Raw genomic sequence first — 17245 nt, 5'->3', positions numbered from 1 at the left:
TTAAATGTCCTTTCTTTTGTTTAAGGGTTAACTGTGAAACTATTTATGTAGTAATCATAGACATTAGTGTGTTAAAGGTCAGCAAGCCTGAGAGGTGGGTAGTTGTATAGAAGGAGAGACCTAAACTCAGCCATCATGTAACTGGTACATTGTAAACCTGGGTTGTAAATCTAGGTATTCTCTTTCCAAATCTGTGTTCTTTTCATTCTGCCACGCTACCCCTCAAATTTTTTAGGTCATGTAGAATCCACTTAATATGCTTAATATAATTGCAATACATTGGCAGTATTTCACATAACATTTTTGGGAGCCTTAGGAGACCAGACCTAGGGAACTCTTTACAACTTGAAACAAATATAAATCTCCCCTCAATATAATGACTTATTTCAATACCTTGTTATTATTCCTTTGTACTTTCCTTTACAGTGTGATACTTTTTTAAAAAATAGTTTGATTTTTGTCTCCCTTCAGAATTTGACATAGTGACTCCCATGGGATTCATACTCTAATTTGTTGAGATCCTGGAAGAATGTTAGAAGTCTTCCTTTGGTCATCTCTGTCTAGAATAAAACTACAGTGAATGTTTAAAGAAATTATTTGTTTTAAGCTTTATTGCTTTTTATGCTATATCAGAGGTCTGTTTTCAGAAGTTAGCTTATATTTCAACTTTTAAAAATATTCCAGGAACTGTGTTTCCCATACTCTGTGCTCAAAACCACATCCTTTTTCGTACATCACAGACTACAAAGAGTTGACTAGATGTTTATAAATGTACGATTTCATTATATTCTATCTCTTTATAAAAATGTTTTTAATTAGCATTTTTATAAATCTATAGCTCCTAAGACAAAACTTACATTTTTGGATTTGGGTACTGCTTTTAATGTTAATTTATTCCTAAGTTTAATATACATCTTTAACAAACTGTAGCGGCTTATGTTTATATTTGTATACACTTTGTAATTTTAATTCTTCATCCTAGCAAATTTGTCACTACAATGAGGATTTAAGGAAATAGTTAATGATTTCACTAATGACCAAAAAAAAATCAATTAATGATGTAATAGGGATTGGAATGAGTAATTTGAGCTTCTAATGCATTGTTTATGGATGTTCGCTTTCATAAGAATTTCTTTTATTATAGCCTTGGTAAATTGGGTCCCTTCAAAAAATAGTACTTACCATATGTTAAGTATCTTGTGTCAAGAGAGGGTCAGGTTTAAATTTAGATCAGTTTATGTGATAATTGAATTTAAAATTCTGTGTAATTTGTATGTTTTAAATATGCTGTATTAATTTTAGTTTGATGTTTTTCAGTATTCCCTTGTGTACCAGAACGTCCTGGAATGCCTTGTCCAGGAGAAGATAGTGAGTGTTTATATACTTCATACCTTTGAATAGAGTTATTTATGATACAGTGGCACAAGAGAAATCAGAAATAGAACTTTTAATTCATTTGATTTCTTTTCCATTCTTCAGTCTAATTTAGAGTATATTAGTAAACTGCCTAAAGTCTCTACTTTTCCCAAATCGAAATGAGGCAGTTTTTATTTTTTTTAATTAAAAAACCCATTTATTTATTTATTTATTTGGTTGCGCTGGGTCTTAGTTGCAGCAGGCAGGCTCCTTAGTTGCATCTCACCGGCTACTTAGTTGTGGCCTGCAAACTCTTAGTTGCGGCATGCATGTGGGATCTGGTTCCCTGACCAGGGATTGAACCTGAGCCCCCTGCATTGGGAATGCAGAGTCTTAACCACTGTGCCACCAGGGAAGTCCCAAAATGAGGCAGTTTTTAATTACAACTTACTGACATAATTGTCTGTTGTGCATTTGAAAGGAAAATTAAGTTGACTTTAAGTCCTTTCCTGTTTTTTTTTTTAATTAATTTATTTATTTTTGGCTGCGTTGGGTCTTTGTTGCTGCTCTCAGGCTTTCCTCTAGTTGCAGCGAGCAGGGGCTACTCTTCGTTGCGGTGCGTGGGCTTCTCATTGCAGTGGCTTCTCTTGTTGCAGAGCACGGGCTCTAGGCTCATGGGCTTCAGTAGTTGTGGCACATGGACTCAGTAGTTGTGGCTCACGGGCTCTAGAGCACAGGCTCAGTAGTTGTGGTGCACGGGCTTAGTTGCTCCGTGGCATGTGGGATCTTCCCGGACCAGGGATCAAACCCATGTCCCCTGCATTGGCAGACGGATTCTTAACCACTGTGCCACCAGGGAAGTCCCCATTTCCTGTTTTTTAATTTTGGAAATTTTCAAACCTATGGAGAAGTTGAAAAAACATAGAAACATAGAAAACAAAGATACACATATATCTTTACCAAGATTCACCAATTATTAACATTTTCTATGTTTGCTTTATCTCTGTATCTGTGCACACAGATGCATACGTGTATATACATAACAAACACTTGTTTTATTTATTTTTTTGTGTACCCATTGAGAGTAAGCTGACATGACACTTTACCTCTAAATACTTTAGCATTCATCCTTAAGAATTGTTATGAAACTTTCTTTTGAATGTCTAAGCTAGTGGTTAGCATTAATGAGATGAATTGAAAGAGGCAACTATTCGGTCTGATGGAATTTGAATATGTTTATATGTATATATTCATATATACATATGTGTATATGTATATATATTTGATATATACCATATATATACCAAATTTGAATTTAACGTATGGTATAATTTATAGATTGTAGATATTAGGCAACTCATTTTTATTTGTGGTTTCTGTACATATCCATGGCTTTAGAAGGAATAGTAGTAAATGTTTTGCTTTGTATTAAGTGAAATAGCTCTAAACTTTAAATTCTGTAACTCTTCGTGTAACTTGGTGAAAAGGAAAAATTAAAGAACTGGGTGTTTGTATATAGAGTTGCATGAGGGCTATGTACTTTATAGGAAGGTAGGGAAATATCAGGAGTAGGTAGGCCTCTGAAGCAATAGTGAAAACTTTAGGTTTGGATTCAGCTAGGAGTATTTCATTGGGTTTCCAGTGGCAGATGAATTACAGCCAGTGTGGGCTGCCTCCACAGAGGTGTTGGAGAAGCAGCTCTTCTTTGTCCAGGCCAGAGTTTTGAAAGACTTGCCATTATAGCAAATCTTGGTTGCAGAGTCCCATCTGCAAATCTATTATGGGTCTGTAGCACACTTGCCAGATAAAATGTCTTTTCCTACCTTTTCACTGTACTTCATGCTCACTTTCCCACTTTAAAATTTGCTGGTGGGGATTTTTACACACTCCTCTCCAGTATAATTAATATTACTAAACTAGAGCCTGGAGGAAAATTGATAACCATTAAAGTGATCTCTTGGCTCTTTTAATTCCTAGGCAACATTAACATGTTTAAATTTAAGATATATCAAGTTGTAGTTCATGAAAGTTTCTGAAATAAGATGTTCTTTTAGGTTAAGATATTAACAAACTTTCTGCTTTGGTTACTTCTAACAGAATAAATAATTAAAAATGAAAGCATATATATTTTAGGTTCTATATTATGCTGTCTCAGGATTTCTAATTCAGAGAATTTCACCCATTTCTTTCTATCTTAATTTTAAATAGTAGACCCAGTGCTACATTTGCTTTAAAATGAGTTTTGAGGGAATTCGCTGGTGGTCCAGTGGTTAGGACTCCGGGCTTCCACTGCAGGGGGCTTGGGTTCGATCCCTGGTCGGGAACTAAGATCCTGCAAGCCACGCAATGCAGCCAAAAAAATAAAATGAGTTTAGAAACCTAATGGAATTTCCACAGTGATTACTATTACTGTGGGATGACTAACAGACAATATATGTAATAGTGATTGACTTACCCAAAAATACACCAGTGGACTTGATTTGATCTCGTGGAACCTCTTTGTTTAGGGAATGTATTTAGAATAGTTAAAGATATAAAAAAATATAAAAACCATTGCATAAAAGTTGTTGCGAAGAGAATATTCTTGTGGTTACAAAATGTCCCTTATACGGTATTTACAAAAATGTACCTTTACAAAGAAGAAAACTAGCCATCACTGCCTTTAACAGAGTGATTGAACACGTAGTGGGAGTCAACAATCTCACATTTGTATATTTCTTGATGAGATGCAGTAAGAAATATACATCACCTGTGTATTATTTTTGCCAAAAGTATTTAATACTTTTTATCTGGGAATCCTTTTTTTTATCTGGGAAGTGTGTTACAAATCCATAATAGATTTGAGTCTAACGAGGAAACAGACAAATCCAGAATGTAGGTCATGATATAAGACATCTGCCTAGACTCTTTCAACATCATGAAAAGCAAACAACAACAAATAAGATAGAGTGAATGTTTTAGCATACATTAAAGAGACAAAAAAGGTATAGTAATAAAATTTAGTGCCTGAATCTTGATTGGATCTGGAGAGAAAAAGAAAACTATGAAAAACACTTTTCAAGCAAATAGGGAAATTAGCAGATGAAGTGTATATTAGGTGATATTTAATTAATGTTAATTTTCTAAGACACAATAATGGTATTGTGGTTAAATAGAATTAGGGGGAGTGTCCTTAATCTCAGGCAATGGATACTTAGGTATTTAGGGATGAAGTGTTATGATGTCTGCAATTTATTTTTAAATGATTCAGAAAAAAAAGTGTATGTGTAAATAGAGAAGAAAGCAAATGTGGCAAAATTATAGTAATAGATAAATGTAGGTGAAGGATGGAGATGTTTATTGTTCTATCAACTTTTCTGTGGGCTTAAAATTTTTTCAAAATTAGAAGTTAGGGGACAATTAAAAAACAGAAAAGCCTAGTCTCTTGAGGACTTTTATTTTTTCACTTTCAGATTTTTATCAATATATATATTTTTCCTGCAATGAATATCATGAAAAAAATCACAGACAATTATAAAATGACTTTATATTCACACTTGCTCTCTTTTTTTTTAACTTTTAATCTCTCTTCAGAATCCATCTACCGCCGAGGTGCACGCCGCTGGAGAAAGCTTTATTGTGCAAATGGCCACACTTTTCAAGCCAAGCGTTTCAACAGGGTAAACCTTAGTTTGCTGAATATTGATAATTTGAGAAATCTGGGTTTTTCCTCTCTACTGTTATTCCCTTCTAAAGGAGTAAGTAGGGTGACCTAAAATTCCCAGTTTGCCTGGGGTAGTACATCTGTTATCTTGAGGTAATTTTTAATAGCATCTCCTTTGACTCCTAAAAATGTTCCAGCTTGGATGATTAGTTATATGGTTACCCTAGCTGTAAGAAAGTTGGGGTTTTTTTTAATATAATTCAAGACAGCCAGAAAATAAGCAAGGTTTATTTTGCAAACCATTTACTGTTGTAAATTTTTTTACTTTTCCTTGTTTTAGAAAATGATAATTGCAGGCATTTATCTAGCTTTTAGTATGTACCAGGCACTTTTCTGAATGCTTGCCATATAGTGACTCATTTAATCCCTGCAACAACCTTGTGAGAGAGGTACTATATATTTCCATTTTATAGATGAAGAAACTGAGGTGCAGGATGGTTAGATAACTTGCCCAAGATGACACGGCTAGTAAGTGGCAGAGCCAAGGTTGGAGATCAGTCTGCCTCCAGAAGTCCATGTTTTTAACTACTGTTGATAACTACAGTTATCCATTTTCATTCTAGAACTCGTGCCGTGTTCTCAATTCTTAATGTAATAGAAGCTACCACCGGAGGTTCCCAAATTCCTGTTCCCAGTAGCACTGATATTTAAAAAGCTTTGAAGTGAGAAGTCACTTTAGGTGTTGCTCTTTAAGAGAGCAGTGGTAGGGCTTCCCTGGTGGAGCAGTGGTTGAGAGTCTGCCTGCCGATGTAGGGGACGTGGGTTCGTGCCCCGGGATGCGAAGATCCCACATGCCGTGGAGCGGCTGGGCCCGTGAGCCATGGCCGCTGAGCCTGCGCGGCCGGAGCCTGTGCTCCGCAACGGGAGAGGCCACAACAGTGAGAGGCCCGCGTACCGCCAAAAAAAAAAAAAAAATCAGTGGTGACCTAAATGGGAAGGAAATCCAAAAAAGAGGGGGGAAATGTATATGCATAGCTGATTCATTTTGCTGTACAGTAGAAACTAACACAACATTGTAGAGCAGCTATACTCCAATAAAAATTAATTTAGAAAAAGAGAGCAGGGCTTCGGTTTGACCTCTGAACATTCTGATAGGTTTATGTTTGCTTCGGAGTCCTTGCACAACTTTTTCTGCTATGTGTTTTTCAAGTTTAACTCACTTTTTCCTATTGTCGTTACTCTGAACTTAATTAGGTGAAGACTGAAAATTCATGGACTTAGGAAACAACATGGTTGCAAATTTCAGTCTCTTTAAAACAAGCTCTCCTTTCTGTTTATTTTCCCATGACCATCATAGCTTTGGAAAAGTTATGTATGATGAAGGGAATTGAGTTAGAGAAGAAAGCCACTTACCTTCACTATTTTATGAGCAAACTGTTGGGAAATGATTATGACCTTTTTTTTGTTAATAAAATACTGTTGAATTACTTTCTCCAGCGTGCTCATTGTGCCATCTGCACTGACCGAATATGGGGGCTTGGACGTCAGGGATATAAGTGCATCAACTGCAAACTCCTGGTTCATAAGAAGTGCCACAAACTTGTAACAATTGAATGTGGGCGGCATTCTTTGCCACCGGTAAGACACTGTTGTCTAATTTTTTTTATAGAGCATTTTTGATAACACTGCTAGAACAGAAGGCTAAAATAGGGGGGTGTTAAGGAATCACAGCTCAACAGTGTTGTTACAGAATGTGGGAAGGAATACTTTAGGAGTCCAGTTAACATGTGAATTTTGGAATTGTTATTACAAATTTGTTTGTAGGATATGGTTAACTTCTTTGTTTGACCTGCTACAAAATGATTTGGTCTAAATTAGGAAAATGTAAGGAGAACCATTTAAAAGATATTTTTTCTCTTCTTTAAGCTAAACTCTTTAGTTTATAGCTCTCATTATTCTAGCATCTGTACTAAACAGAGATCAGGTGAGAGGAGTCAGAGTCTTCATGTTTGCCATGTAAAGTGTGAGATTACTGGTGAGTTTTTGCATTTAAAATTTTTAATTTTCACTTTCTATTTTAAATATGAAATTAAAACAAGTTCATTATAGAAAAAAATAGAGAATAAAAGTGAATAAATAAAAATTAAACAAAAACCCCCATGAAATCTACCATCTAAAGGTAATTGTCATTTAGTGTATATTCTTCCAGAAGTATGCAAATTTATATGCATAAACATTTAAAATTTTTCTATAGAGTATAATGAACTTCCATATACCGGTCATCCAGCTCCAACAGTTATCACCTCACGACCAATCTCGTTTCATCTATACCCCACCCATTTAACCTGTCCTCATCCTATATTGTTTTGAAACAAATTCCAGATGTATTTCAGTATGTACCTCTAAAAGATAAGGACAGTTTTTTAAAAGTAGCTAAAAAATAAGTTCCTTATATCAAATATCCATCAAGGCAATGTTCAAAATTTCAGTTGTCGCATACATGTTATAATTTTGTTTTCATAATTTTCATTGTGATGAGTCAGGATTTAAATGAAGTTCATATTTGCAATTAATTGACCATATTTACAGTTGGTTGATATGTCTTAGATATTTTTAAATTTACTGATTCTTAATCTCTCTCTCTTTTTTCCCTTACAATTTAACTATAGAAGAAATTGTGTTGTCATTTGAAATGATTCAGAATTTTTCTCTTTGCTTCTCCATGGTTATGTTTAAAATGTTCCCCTGTCCTCTTTATTTTCTGTATATTATAGTTGAATGTAGAGGTTTGATTAGATTCTGGTTTTTGTTTTTTTGTGGGTTGTTTTGAGACTATTTCATAGAAGGTGGTGTGTTTATCCATCAGAAGGCATACAATGTTTGGTTATGTCTCGTTCTTTTACATACTTTTTTAACAAAAGTGAGGTCATATTTGTACTATTTTCTAACCCATTTTTCTCACTGAACAATAGATTTTGGTCATCTTTCTATATCTATCTATATCTTCATCATTTTTAGCAAAGTATTTTATGTGTCTATACCATAATTTATTTAATCTGTTCCCCATGATTGAACATTTGAGTTGTTTTCTAAATTTTCCTATGAGGAAAATCATAATGAACTTCCTGGTAAATAAATCTTATTATTTCCTTAAGGATTCAAAAGTAGAATTACTGGTTTAAAGGATATGTGTTTTTAAAAAGATCTGGGTTCGTCTTTCTAAGTTATCTTTTAGAATGATTATACCATGTTTATTCGTAGTACCTTCTTTGGACATTGTGGAAGTAAGTTATTACTGGTGGCTTGTTGGTAGTAGAATTATTTAGCCAGTTCGTGTAAGTTTACAAATGGGTTTATAGTTAGGGAGGTAAAAAGCCAATTTTAAGGAACAGCAGAAGGCCAAAAATTGTGAACATAATTTATCCAGGTTACTGTTGATATTCTTGAGTATTCTTAGGCAATGGAATGACTTGTGTGAGTTCATAAATGTAGAAGGAAAGAGGGCAGTGTTAGTGATTATGTTGATATTTTAGGATGGTGCTAAACACATTGAAAAACCCATGAGCTTATTTTTAAGGCAGCCTTAAAAGTATTAACTTTATAACTAATGCTGCTTCTCAGGTTTACTCTTTCTTGCGGGTATTCATTAAACTTTGGTCCAAAATTAATGAATAAGTAAGATTTTGGTTTGAATTAGCATTGTTCCTGAGGTTATTGGCAGTTAGTTTCTTGGAGGTATTTCTTTTCCATTTTTGGGTCACTGACCCCTTTGAGAATCTTCAGAAAAATGGGAAACCCATAAAATTTTACATATAATTTCAAGAAGTTTATAGACATCTTGAAGTCTATTTCTGGACATCAGCTAAGTAACTCTATACTAAAACTCCTTTTGCCAAAGACTTAAAGTGAGTATGTAGAGCTCAAAGGAAGAATAGGTGGTATAGAGGAGAAATAAATCAGAGTATATAGGAGTTTAATTTGATTTCTAATTGATAGTCTGAAATTAGTTTTGTGTTTTTTCTGTGATCTGTAAAATGTGATAACATTATGTCATTCATAGGAATGTTGTATGGTTTCACATATAATAAAATTTAAAATAAATTATATATAGTAATGTAATTCTCACTTATTAAGTTATATTCTTTCAAACTTAAATTTTAATGTGCTGTGTCTCATTGAAATGATGTTGTTTCTGGATTTATAGAGGTATTGGGATTTTAAAAGAATGCACTAAGTTACTGTATCTTTGGAAATTATTTGTAGGAACCAATGATGCCCATGGACCAGTCATCCATGCACTCAGACCATGTACAGACAGGTAAGAATGACACTGGCACAAACCATTGCTCACTAACAAAGTGTCATTTAAAGACTTCTTTATGTGAATCTTATACCTAAATTTAAAGACATTTATATTCTTCCCAAATAAAAGCTAGGTAACCATATTTTGTGGTGTTAACATCAGTTGCAGTAGTTAACATATGTTTGGCATTTTAAAAAGACAACTATGTAAACTACAACAAATGGCTATTTTCTTTAATTCAGATAAATTTCTTTTGAGACCCCTTTATATTCAGTAAACCTACTTTTTTTCAATAATGAAAACATACACTGATTTTGTGGACCGTATTGACTATATTCAAGTGACCTGTTTTTATTAAAAACTCTATTATGAGATGAAGAAATGATGTAAAAGATACAGAGATGCTGTATAGACAATTCAAAAAAGATCGTGTGAGTTCAAATGTCTAAAAAAAAAAAACAAATGTCTAGTAGATACAAAACCTTAAATATGTTTCTGGGAAATTTGGAGAGCAATTAAATGGAACAGAGCAGCCTGATCTGGGATGAATCAAGAAAAAGAAAACAAGGGAGTTTTTCTGGAAGGACAGAATGTAGTATCTTGTTCATGGAAGAAGCTGGTTGTATGAAATGTAGGCTTTTTTTTTTTTTACCCAGGTAGCTTTAAGGAATAGAAGCCTAGAGTCCAACTGAGTCCAAACTAGAGACCCTCTATCACTATGCCTCAGTCATACTAATATAATTAAGTAGGGTTTATAGAGTCACCCTTTTGGAAGGAATTGATTCATTTGTAAAGAAGAGAAATATTTTTTTAAATAGCAAAAGTATTTGTTAAAATCAGTACTTGGCTGTTGATTGGTTCCTCCTCTCTTTACCCTCATTAAAGATTAGAATTTAACTGGTATTTATGTATAATTTGTTATTAGTAGGACAGATACTCAATTTTAAATGATGAACACTTATTCAGAAATAAAAACTAAGAAAAATCAAATCAAGAGAAAATTTTAAATTTTAAGTGTAACTTAAAAGTGTAATAGTTAATGTATACTATGTTTTTCTCTTTTTTTTTAATGTTTGGGATTGGTGTTTTAGTAATTCCATATAATCCTTCAAGTCATGAGAGTTTGGACCAAGTTGGTGAAGAAAAGGAGGTAAGATAATTAATTAGTCTTATGGTACATTATGTCATCAGCTTTTTAATGTGACAGTTTAAAAATATGACAAATTGACTTGCTTAAATTTTAGATCATAATTTTGTAGGGATGATTTTTAGTGATTCTAGAGTTTTATTCTGAGTTAATTCAATAATTAAATTGCTAAAATCATTTAAATTAAGAAAGAATCTGGTGAGATAACTTATATTCATTTTAAGATAGCATAATCTAAAAATCATAATGTATTTAAGAATGGCATTTAGAATACTTGGTAGTATTGTTTAAAATATAGATCCTTCCATTTTTATGGGCTAATTGTTTATTTAAAATATAAATGATTAAGCATCTTAACTGCCCATCTTTTTTCTGACTGTTAAACATTTTATCAGCTTTTAAAACAGTTTAATTAAAACAATAACCAATTTTTTGAAAAAAGCTTATAGTAAAAAAGATTTATCATGCCTCACACCTTCCACTCCCACTTTGACTTCTGAGAGGCAACCCCTTTTAATCATTTCTAGTTGTGTCCACAATGTTTATACCTCTCTTTTTCAATTTTTCAACTTTATATATTTCTAACCATGAAAGGTTTAAACTAGTACACTACCCCCCCCCTCAGCTCCCCCCACTTTTCTCTTCTCTTTCCAATGTTTGATAGGTGTATCATGTTTTACTCTGGGTAACCTTTTTATTACAGAAAATTTCAAACATCAGTAAAAGTAAACAATACCATTCCAAGCTCCTGTGTCCATTACCCAGTTAAAACAATTGTCCGTACATGTTTTGTCTACCAGCTTGCCTCACTCCTGTACTGTTTTGAAGCACATCTGTTGGTTACCTATTTAATCTTATTCCATCAATTTAGTCAATACCTTGACTCTCCTTTAGCCATGATTTCTCTTTTTCCAGCTTTCCTCTTTTAGCTGCATATTTGCTTTTATGCTGCCAAGGTTATTAACATTCATAATCTGTCCTGCAAGTGTAACCACATCTTTCATATTTTGTTCACTGGTTGAAAATGAGTCATCCAAAGGAGGAAATTCTTAATAACAAGGAACAAATTCTCTGTTATTCTGGCACGATGAGTTAGTAAAGTTTCCTTTTGTTTGATCCTTGATGTTATTTTATAGCTTTTTGTTCTTTTGGGAATTTCTCATTGCCTTAAATATTATTTATTGGTTTGGTTGTTTACCAAAGACTCATTTGGTTTTATTTTCAAGACTTTTAATACATTTAAAAATTGAAGAATAATATAGAGCAAAGTACACAAATCATGAGTATATAATCATGAGTGTATATCTGGGTCAATTTTCACAGAGTGGACACTACATAATGACAACACAGATGAATAAATAGGACCTACTACACATCCCAAGGGTCCATCTTGTGCCTTCTCCAAGTCACTGACATTCCCTCCTCCCTTCAAGTAACCACAGTCTTAACACCAGATTAGTTCTGCTCTTTTCCCCAAGCTTTTTATAAATGGAGTCACACAGTATCTTTTGTGTCTGGCTTCTTTTGTTCAATATTGTGTTTGTGAGGTTCAGCCATGTTTTATATAGCAGTATGTCATTTATTTTCACTGTTGTTTCAATTTATCTATTCTGTTGACTTCCCCCCTGGATTGGGATTATTATGATATGCTGCTATGAACATTCTTGTAAATGTAGGTTGATGCACATATTTAAACATTTCTGTTAGGTACATAACTAAGAGTAGAATTCCTGAGTCTTGTGTACATTAGTAAATAATGCCAAGCAGTTTCCCAAAGTACTTGTATCAATTTATACTTTCACCAACAATGTGTGAGAGTTTGATTTGCTCCACATCCTTATCAACACGTTGTATAGTGTGTCTTTTAAATTTTGGCCAACCTGTTGAATGTTGTAGTTTTTATGTGCATCTCCCTGCTGCGTACCTTTTCATGTATTTATTGACCATTTGGATATAATTTTTAGTTAAGTGTCTGTTTAAAAAAAGTGAGTGGTCTGCCTTTGTTGTAACGATTTGTAGGAGTTTTTGGTATATTCTCAACATTAAGCTTTTATCAGTTATATATTGCAAATAGATTCTGCCACTCAATAGCTTGTATTTTCACTCTGTTAATGGTATCATTGATGAACAGATGTTCTTGATTTTTTTCTTTTTAACATCTTTATTGGAGTATAATTGCTTTACAATGTTGCGTTAGTTTCTGCTGTGTAACAAAATGATTCAGCTATATGCATACATATATCCCCATATCCCCTCCTTCTTGCATCTCCTGCCCACCCTCCCTATCCCATCCCTCTAGGTGGTCACAAAGCACCGGGCTGATCTCCCTGTGCTATGAGGCTGCTTCCCACTAGCTATCTATTTTACATTTGGTAGTGTCTATATGTCAATGCTACTCTCTCACTTCGTCCCAGCTTACCCTTCCCCCTCCCCGAGTCCTCAAGTCCATTCTCTACATCTGTGTCTTTATTCCTGTCCTACCCCTAGGTTCATCAGAACCATTTTTTTTTTAGATTCCATATATATGTGTTAGCATACGGTATTTGTTTTTTCTCTTTCTGACTTACTTTACTCTGTATGACTGACTCTAGGTCCATCCACCTCACTACAAATAACTCAATTTCATTTCTTTTTATGGCTGAATAATATTCCATTGTGTATATGTGCCACATCTTCTTTATCCATTCATCTGTTGATGGACACTTAGGTTGCTTCCATGTCCTGGCTATTGTAAAGAGTACTGCAATGAACATTGTGGAACATGACTCTTTTTTTTTCTTTTTTGGCGGCACCCGGACCTCTCACTGTTGTGGCTTCTCCCGTTGTGGAGCACAGGCTCCGGACGTGCAGGCTCAGCAGCCATGGCTCACGGGCCTAGCCACTCCGCAGCATGTGGGATCTTCCCGGATCGGGGCAAAAACCCGTGTCCCCTGCATCGGCAAGCAGACTCTCAACCACTGTGCCACCAGGGAAGCCCCCCTCCATGACTCTTTGAATTATGGTTTTCTCAGGGTATATGCCCAGTAGTGGGATTGCTGGGTCATATGGTAATTCTAAATGGTAATTCTATTTTTAGTTTTTTAAGGAACCTCCATACTGTTCTCCATAGTAGCTGTATCATAGTAGCTGTATCTCCATAGTAGCTCCATAGTAGCTGAACCTGCAAGAGGGTTCCCATTTCTCAACACCCTCTCCAACATTTATTGTTTGCAGATTTTTTGATGATGGCCATTCTGACTGGTGTGAGGTGATAGCTCATTATAGTTTTGATGTGCATTTCTCTAATGATTAGTGATGTTGAGCATCCTTTCATGTGTTTGTTGTCAATCTGTATATCTTCTTTGGAGAAATGTCTATTTAGGTCTTCTGCCCATTTTTGGATTGGGTTGTTTGTTTTTTTGATATTGAGCTGCATGAACTGCTTGTATATTTTGGAGATTAATCCTTTGTCACTTGCTTCCTTTGCAAATATTTTCTCCCATTCTGAGGGCTGTCTACATCTGTCTCTTCTTTTTTGGGTAGAGATTTTGGGACCTGTTTAAGAAATCTCTGTCTTTTCCAAGATTATTGAAGACATTGAAAAGACTATACTTTCCTCCATTATTCTGTAGAGGTATCTTTTCATCAATTATATGCCCATTATTACATGGTCTATTTCTGGATTCCTTTTTATTTTCCATCATTTATTTATTATTATGCTGATATGCTGTCATTATTATTATAGGTTTGTAATAAGTCTTTTATATCTAGTAAAGTTCTACTTTGTTCTGGGAATTATCTTGGCTACTCTTACTAGCTTTTTGAATTTCCATGTAGATTTTAGAATTAGCTCACTAGTTTCCATAGCATCAAGGAAATAAACCAAACTTGTTGATCAATTTCAGGAAGAGTGATATCTACAATATTAAGTCCTCCATCCATGAGCATGACCCTATTCTTCCATTGACTTAGGTCTTCTTTCATTTCTGTCAGTGTTTTATAGTTTTCAGAGTTCTTGCACTAGAGATATTGGAGGTAAATGGTATTCTTTTAAAATTTAATTGTCTGTTTAATATTGTTATATGGAAATAAGGTTTTTTTCCTAAATTGCCTTGTATCCTGAGACCTTGCTAAATTCACTTATTAATTCTAATAGCTATCTAAAGATACTCCTAGATTTTCTACATGTATGATCATCTTATCATGAATAACAGTTTCATTTCTTCCTTTTCCAACCGTATAGATTTTTTTCAGTTTTCTTACCTTATTGAGTTAGCAAGGACCTCTATAAATGGCCAAAATGATGTTGAAAAGAAGTGACAATCAGATATTATTGTCTTGTTCCACATCTCAGAGGGAAATCTTCCAATATCTTATCATTAAATTTGATGTTTGCTATAGGTTTTTATTCTGTAGATACCCTTATCAGAATGAGGGAGTTTGTCTCTATTCCTAGTTGGCTAAGATTTTTGTTTTCATCTTGAAAAGATGTTGAATTTTATCAACAACATTTTATGGCATTTGTGGGGTTGATCATGTATGTGTACATTTCAGTAAATTTCTTTCTTTCTTTTATTTAAATTTATTTATTTATTTTGGCCGTGTTGGGTCTTTGTTGCTGCGCATGGGCTTTCTCTGGTTGTGGCAGGCGGGGGCTACTCTTCGTTGCTGTGCATGGGCTTCTCATTGCAGTGGCTTCTCTTATTGCAGGGCATGGGCTCTAGGTGCGCGGGCTTCAGTAGTTGTGGTGCACGGGCTTAGTTGCTCCGCGGCATGTGGGATCTTCCCCGACCAGGGCTCGAACCCGTATCTCCTGCGTTGGCAGGTGGATTCTTAACCACTGCACCACCAGGGAAGCCCAATTTCAGTAAATTTCAAATGTTAAGCCTGTTTTTCATTTCTTCAATAAACTCCCTGTGTCGTGATGTATAATTCTTTGTATACTGGTAGATCTGATTCGCCAACATTTATTTTAGGTTTTTGAAAAACTTATTAACAAGAATCATTGACCTGTAATTTTCCCTTTTTGTATTAGATTGTGAAGTTTTGGTTTCAAAATAATACTGGGCTCATAAAATGATTTTGGAATTTTTCCTATTCCCAAGGAGAATTCTTATAAGATTGACATTATTTCTTTCTTACATTTTTGGAAGAATTCACCAGAAAAACACTCTGGGCCTGGAGGGTTTTTTTGGTTTGTTTTTTTTGTTTGTTTGTTTCGTGGGAAGGATTTGATTCTAGGTTCTATTTCTGAATAGATCTAGGGCAATTTAGCTTCTCTGTTTTCTCTTGTGCTATTTATTCCTTGGAATTCGTCTAACCTAAATTTTCAAATTTATTGACACAAAGTTGTTAATTGCTGAGAATATGAAATGATATCCTTTTTTACTCCTGATAAAAAAGTTACTGTGCATTCCCTTTTTCTTCATCGGTTTTGCCAAGGGGATGTCAATTTATTAGTCTTTTCAAGGAACTAACTTTTGGCTCTTTGTTGAATGCTTATATCCTATTCTGTTGCATTGATTTCTCTTCTCATTATTTCCTTATGCTTTTTTGTCATCACTTTTTTTAATACATTCTTTTTTTAATATTCTTTTCCATTATGGTTTATCACAGGATATTGAATATAGTTCCCTGTGCTATACATTAGGACCTTGTTGTTTATCCATTCTAAATGTAATAGTTTGCATCTGCTAATCCCAAATTCCTAGTCCATCCCTCCCCCACCCCGCCTCCTGCCCCCCGGCAACCACAAATCTGTTCTCTATGTCTATGAGTCTGTTTCTGTTTTGTAGATAGGTTCATTTATGCCATATTTTAGATTCCACATATAAGTGATATCATATGGAATTTGTCTTTCTCTTTCTGACTTAGTATGGTAGTCTCTAGTTGCATCCATGTTGCTGCAAATGGCATTATTTCATTCTCTTTTTTTTATGGCTGGGTAGTATTCCATGGTATATATGTACCACATCTTCTTTATTCGTTCACTTGTTGATGGACATTTAGGTTGTTTCCATGTTTTGGCTATTGTGAACAGTGTGCTGCTATGAACATAGTGGTACATGTATCTTTTTGAATTATAGTTTTGTCCAGTTTTTTCTTTTTGAATTATAGTTTTGGTATATTCCTAGGAGTGGGATTGCTGGATTATATGGTAATTCTATTTTTAGTTTTCTGAGGAAAACTAAACTTCCTCATAGGAACTAAAGTTCCTATGGAAATAGGAACTTCCATACAGTTTTCCTAGTGGCTGTACCAACTTACATTCCCACCAGCAGTGTAGGATGGTTCTCTTTTCTCCACACCCTCTCCAGCATTTGTTATTTGTAGACTTTTTAGTGGTGGCCATTCTGACTGGTGTGAGTTTGTATTTCATTGTGGTTTTGATTTGCATCTCTCTAATAATTAGTGATGTTGAGCATCTTTTCATTTGCCTACTGGCCATCTGTGTCATTCACTTTTAAATATATCTTAATCTGTATTATGATTTCTTCTTTGATCCATGTATTATTTAAAAGTATTGATATACTAATTAATTTTCAAATACGTGGGAATTTTTTTTATTATTGTATTGACTAGCTTAATTCTGCTGCAGGTCAGAGAATGTATTCTATTCTGTGTGATTTCAGTCTTTTGAACTTTTTTGAAACTTGCTTGAAGACCAAGCACACAGGCATTGGTGGACGTTCCATATGTATTTTTGAATATAATATATTCTGTAGTTGTTGGGTGAAGTATTCTATACAGATCAATTAAGTTAAGAGTAGTAACAGTGTTATTCAGTCTTCTGTTACCTCACTGACTGCATGTTCTT

General features: G+C 34.4%; 1 protein-coding gene across 1 annotated transcript in view; it reads left to right on the top strand.

Moving 5' to 3' along the window:
- Positions 1-17245, top strand: part of PRKCI (protein kinase C iota) — an 80297-nt gene that overhangs the window by 39499 nt on the left and 23553 nt on the right. Inside the window, exons 4-8 of the mRNA XM_007464732.1 lie at positions 1318-1368; positions 4930-5015; positions 6497-6637; positions 9263-9317; positions 10394-10452. Coding sequence (XP_007464794.1) covers positions 1318-1368; positions 4930-5015; positions 6497-6637; positions 9263-9317; positions 10394-10452 — 392 coding nt within the window. The remainder of the gene's footprint in view (positions 1-1317; positions 1369-4929; positions 5016-6496; positions 6638-9262; positions 9318-10393; positions 10453-17245) is intronic.

The sequence above is a fragment of the Lipotes vexillifer genome, unplaced genomic scaffold, assembly GCF_000442215.2.
Source record: "Lipotes vexillifer unplaced genomic scaffold, Lipotes_vexillifer_v1.1 scaffold37, whole genome shotgun sequence".
NCBI classification, from domain to species: domain Eukaryota; kingdom Metazoa; phylum Chordata; class Mammalia; order Artiodactyla; family Lipotidae; genus Lipotes; species Lipotes vexillifer.
This window is presented reverse-complemented; position numbering and strand designations above follow the sequence as displayed.